General features: G+C 33.1%; 1 protein-coding gene across 1 annotated transcript in view; it reads left to right on the top strand.

The window, feature by feature from the left end:
- LOC115230690 (glutamate receptor ionotropic, kainate 2) overlaps nucleotides 1-4,464 on the top strand; it is an 18,880-nt gene extending 14,416 nt beyond the window's left edge. The window contains exon 4 of the mRNA XM_029800827.2: nucleotides 4,446-4,464. Within this exon, the coding sequence (XP_029656687.2) occupies nucleotides 4,446-4,454 (9 nt within the window). The 3' untranslated portion in view covers nucleotides 4,455-4,464. The remainder of the gene's footprint in view (nucleotides 1-4,445) is intronic.
- Nucleotides 4,465-6,644: the final 2,180 nt, after the last annotated feature.

Raw genomic sequence — 6,644 nt, 5'->3', positions numbered from 1 at the left:
AACGTGAGGAGTTAAAACCAGAGGTTGAAAACGGTGTGGGGGACACCGTTTTCAACCTCTGCATAGGATACGAACGTTTCGTCCAGGTCACAGACGTTACAATGTTAACCAGAGGAGGCTACTATAGAAGCCGACAGTGCCATAGGACATTCAGGTTGCACATTAGCAAAAATCAGCATACCTAAACTCAACTATGTTGTCAATAGCTAAATATGTAATATTTTTTTCATATAAACACACACGAACGTAGTACAAACACGCATGTACATATCTATGTATAACTATATATCAATATGTATATATATATATATATATATATATATATATATATATTTTGTTGTGTGTCTATTTATCTACAGACATATGAAACGTACATGTGCTTCTGTATATACATATATATATATATATTTGCATATATGTATGTGTATATATAATGTGTAGGCATGTATATATATGTATATATATATATATCTATATATATATATATATACACGTGTATATATATATATATATATATATATACACGTGTATATATATCTATATCACTCTTCTCTCTTTCTATATATATATATATATATATATATATATATATATATACATACAAGACGGAAAATATGCAAATACGGGCTTCACTTTTTAAACTTGACAAGTTATAATATCGCTTACTGAATAGATAAATGGAAATTTGAATGCCCATATGCAAAAAAAAAAAAGTGTCTGTATTTTCACGAAATACATGCTCAGCATTTCTTACATTCGGTAGGGGTTTGACGTATGCGTTTGAATTTAAAGCTAATCTGAATATGCAATTTATATGCGTGATTTAATGAAACCAAACATCATTACTTATGGAGAGTGATGTGGATATAATATATAAAAGGTATGACTTGATGTGCATTTATGCATTATCTTACTCACTCATTCACATACGTTATATATATATATATATATATATATATATATACATATATATATGTATGTATGTATTCATACTTTTCAATGTCCTTTAGTGTATATTAAACACAGTTCATCTGTCTGTTAGTTCATACACACACTCACACACAGAAACAGTTACACACATACATATATATACACACGCACACGCACACACATGCATATAAATTCGTAAAGACATGTTTACGTTCAGTGAATCATTCGCTTAGTGCTCGACGTATGATTTGGGGTGAAATTAAAACTAAAACTACGATACTTTGGGTGCTGTCCTCTGTCAGATATGTAGATGAAATTCCAGAACTGAGGAAAAGGAGAAGGGTATAGGAGATTGGAAGGGGCAGAAAAAATACGATCCCGTAGGTACATGATCGAAAACTCTACTGACCAGAAATATATATATAAAAGAAAACTACGGCAGTGGTACTGGATATTAATAGTTATCGCCAAGGAAATATGGCAGTCCAGAAATATAGGACTAATACCACTGTTGATTAGCTCCAAAGCTATTTCTATTTCCTATATTTCTATATTCCATCGCAGCGGAATATAGAAACAGGAAGAGAGAGTAAGAGAAAATTGTGGCAAAAGATTACAACAGGGGTCGTGAGCACCCACTGCCGCAGCCTCGAGGAGCTTTTACGTGTTTTCGCTCAATAAGCGCACACATCGCCCGATCCTCCGAGCGGGTGTCCGCTGCCCTAACCACTGGGCCATTGCGCCTCCACATTGATATATATATATATATATATATATATATATATATACACACACCCACATACACACACACGTATATATCGGGCTCAAAGAAAAAGGGTACTTGCATCGACATTTATGTTCGTTCGTTACAATTGCATTTATCTTGTCAAGAATTTAAGCAGCTGCTTTGTATTAAGTGCCATTGAGAATTTATCTGTTCATATTTCCCGGATGTTCTACGTTAGTATTTCTCTCATTGAATATTTCACATCATTTAAATTAAATATATATCTCATATGTAAGCACGTTATTCTATATCTACATTATCTGAATCCACTTTACTAATCACTCTCAATAATTTGTTTGCATAAAAAATTCATACGTACGCGACTATAATTATACCCAAGCAATAAATTAAATTATCGAAAAGCACAATTATTTTTCTATATAAATTTTAAGAGATTGCATGTCAAATGTAGTCAGTCGAAAATACCACACATGGGACACAAGTACGTTTCAGGGATCATCAGGAGAGAATGCGCTTCTTTTCGGGTGTTTCCCCCCTGAAACCCCTTACCAACTAGATCGACTGATTTATTCGACCTTATCTCCATATCGCATCATCACCAACATTCAAATTATGAAATCGTGCAAGTCTGATTTACTTTATAAGCAAATAGATACATCACACCTATACATCACCTCTCGGGTCTGGTCTCATTAGTTCTCAGCCATATCGAATGTGTGGCTCGCTCAGTTATTGCCTGGAGTTCTTTCAAGACAGCGTTTCCTTGACGATACAGAATGATACAATTGATATCATATTGAATGATAGAGAATTTCAATATCATATTGAATTCCAATATGATATCAAATAATATCATATTGGAATTGTATTACGAATATATACCCGAGCCGTAAAATCGCGTCTGTATGAAACAACATTTAATGGCGACTGTCTCAATTGTGCTCGAATCAATTGTAATAGGTGTATTACTTTGATACCAGTTTATGGCCATGACGATTAGGTTGATTAACAGAAGAATATATTTTCCATAAGCGTTCTGTATCGCAATTGATTGACTACACTTTTTGATAATTTAAATTCAATTTAACATATTTAAGGCTAACACAGAAAATTTGATGAGCTTAGGATAAAATCATCCAAGCAAAATTATTCAAATATTAATATCAAATTTTAGCAATTTCGGAAGAAGGGACAAATTGATTACATCGAAACCAGTGCTCAACGGGTAGCTATTTTACCAACTCTGAAAAATTAGTCAAATTTTAGTGTTATTTTGAGAGAGGAAGTTGTTTTGGTTCGATAAAACATAGTAAATTATAGGCTTCGCCGTACTTGCTGATGAAACAGAGCATTCTCAGTTTTTCTCGCAATAAAGAAATAAAAAAGTGTCCCTGAGACATTAGACTGCCCAGTTCTCGTGGAAAATCAAAATACTGTACAACTCTACAAAGGTTAATTTTTATGGGGTGAAACTGGCTCCGACATAGTGAAGACAGTATGTTGCTCCAAATAAAATAGTGAAGTTAGCTTTTTATGATATCTGCATTAAATGTTTTCACGCTAACTATAAAATATTATGGGCAATGTTCTTACACCATTTTCTACCACTTGAATAGAGAAAACAGATTTTAGGATATAGCATATAATATACTTATGCAATATATGTATGTATGTATATATATATAGGTATAAGTATGTATATGTGACATATAATATATATATATATATATATATCATATATATATATATATATATATACACGCGTACGCATACACCCGCGGACTCACTCACGAACACTCATATATTCTACATCTTCGATGTTTTCATGAAACACAAACCTCGGTTATAGAATCCTATTAAAGTCAGTATTTACCGGTGAATATATAACTAGGTCGATCCATGATTATTACTGGTGTGGCAGAGTGTCTGAGAGGTTCGTATCCAGGGCTGAACCTACTGCAAGACTACTTCGGAAAGTGCATCCTCTTATAGTTTATCTTTGATTGATAACGTATGAGGAAAATGATACACATATACACAATTTTGGTGAAATATCGATAACTGATATAAATATTCCCCAAAATGCAGGATCAATGATCGACGAGAAATATCCCTGGATATATTTGTTCTGTATCCATTTACATATAATTTATTTTTGTATCTAGCACAGCATAAGAAATGAATAAATAGATAATCGTTACGCATACATATATACTCACAAGCTGACACCTATATGCACACATACACGAATATGCATATAGACATGACTATAGAAACACACATATATTTATGCATGCATACATACAGATATACATACCGTAATTATTATTTTGTCTTGTTGTTGAGAGAGGCTCCCTTTCTTTCCTGATGAGAGATTGCATCACACCGTTTATTCCTTTGGAATAAACCATGTTGTCTTCGAAACATATTCGAAAGTAAAGGAATTTTGTTAACATCTTCGTTCAACTCCATTTATTTATTTATTCATATATATATATATATAATATATATAATAATATATATATATATATATAGAATATATATATATATATATATAGAGATCAGTAAATTGTTAAATAAATTATAAATTGCCTCTTCAGTGCTACAACAGAAAAATAGATTCCGTATACTCTTCGTCTGACATCCCCGCTTCCATTCTCAAAACCGGAAACGGAAGTAGCAGTGAATGTAATAAAAGTTAGATTGCCACTAATTTATAAACTATACAATATTAATTTGCCTCTCCACTTTCTTTCCCACTCATTAGCCTTACTAATGGATCATCGGTAATCATGCTCATTTATTTTCCCCATCTTTGGTGATGATATCTCCCACTTCATAACAAATCGTATCGTATGAGCATCAGCAAGATGTCTTCTCGATGAAACGTACACTCTTGGTATCGTCTACATGTTGTCCTTGCTTTATTATCCGTTCGTGTGAATGTGGGAGTGTGTGTGGGTGTTTGTGTGCGTGTATGTATATTATTGTATAATTATATATATCATCCTTAAGTTTACGTTTTCAATGTTGTTTTGTTTCTGTTTTGATATATATATATACATGATATGTACATATATGTATGTATGTAAACATAAATATATAAGTATATATAAATATATAAACATATATACACACACACATATATATGCATATTTGTGTATATATAAATACATATGTATCCATATATGTATATATATATTTATATATATTTACACATATGTATACTTATGTATATATATATTTACACATATGTATACTTATATGTAATATATATTATTATATATATATATATGTTAATGGATGAGTGTATATATATGTATATATATATATATACATATATGCATGTGTATATATATATATATGTATGAATATATATGTATATCATTATTTGTGTATACATTATCATTATTGTTATTATTATTGTCGTTACCACTATTATTTATACAAAGAGATCTTAAGTCATTGATGATACCTTTTTAAAACGAAAAAAGAAATGAAGATTATGTATTTATATTTCTTTATTTGTTTCTTTTGTATTTTACTAATTTATCGTGTATTTAATTTTTCTTGTTTTTTTTTTGTTTGGATTTTATTTTGTTTTGCTTGGGTCCCGTTCTTGTATCTTCATATAAACAATTCCATCATTGTTTCCATCGCTAAGCCTGAATTTATTCTTCATAATTGCTTAAATATACATAGTAATATATATTCGTCCAATAGGAAAATATTTTTAAAAACACGAATCTTAATAACTATGTCTATCCAATGAATAACCACGTTGATACGTATCAGTTATTATCCTCTGTCATTGGAATACAGCTCTTGTCGATTATTCTCACGGACATCCCTGTTGCATTGATCCAGCGGTTTTCTGTTGATTTAATTCTTTCGCCGAAAAATTTTTGTTGTAGGATTGCTTAATTTTCGAAAAAGGGATCCATAATATTGATATCAGAGTTGTTAATATTTAATACTTGTTTAGAAAGTAGGAGGACAACATCCGTGATAATTGTCACTGCAGGCATTCGGTACCGCTGGGGAGGGCTGTCTGAGCTTTGCAGACTCTCGCACAATGTATTTCACTGGGGTCCATACGTAAAATCTGCAGCATGCATAGATTACAGGTGGTTATCCTAGAAACGTGGAACCGTCAGACAACTAACCAGTGTGATGATGGCAATCCCTCAAGGTCGAGGATGATGGTCTTCGCGCAAATTTACCGGTGAGTCCGTAGGTGACCGATAAGACCAATTCTTGCTTGAAAAGATCGGTCGCAGTGCGGACATCTAGTGTCGGAAGAGAGAGTCGTGCACGTGGTTGTTGTTGGCGCTCCTTCCGTCGTCGTCTTTCTCCTCCAGCTCTGCAGACCTTTTCGACTCGAAAGTTGCCGTTTCTCATGGATGGTGGTTTTCCAGATGGTCTGTTTTTTGCCGTTTCCTCCTCCCAGTTAGTGAAGTCGATGTCACACTTTTTGAGGTTCGTTTTCAGGGAGTCCTTGTAGCGTTCTTCTGGCCTCCTTTTGTACGCTTGACGTCTTGAGTTGGGAGTAGAAGATCTATTTGGGAAGTTGTTCGTCAGATATTCTAACCACGTGGCCGCTCCCTCTTAGCAGACTGGGCAACGCGAGCACAGCAAGCCAGCTGTGCTAGCGGCAACCAGTGTACCCATGGTTTTAAAGAGTCCCGCTGTAGAAAGAAGAATGCACCCAACAGTCTCTGAAATCCTGAATATCTATTTGAAATACGCACTTGTATTTCAAGCGAAATTTTAATAAGTCAAGCAAGTCTTCGAAACATCTTACGTCTAAATACATATTTTTACGTTATTTACAAAAGACAGATGGAAAGACTTAGTCACACAGTCACGCACATAAGTATTGTGTGGAATTAGCAAGCAGAAATAATGCATGTGTATGTTTATAACTCCGACTTTACGTATGGAGATATATTAGTTTCCACAACTA

The sequence above is a fragment of the Octopus sinensis genome, unplaced genomic scaffold (assembly GCF_006345805.1).
Source record: "Octopus sinensis unplaced genomic scaffold, ASM634580v1 Contig16144, whole genome shotgun sequence".
NCBI lineage: Eukaryota > Metazoa > Mollusca > Cephalopoda > Octopoda > Octopodidae > Octopus > Octopus sinensis.
Note: the sequence above shows the minus strand (reverse complement) of the source record. Positions and strands in the feature narration are given on the sequence as shown.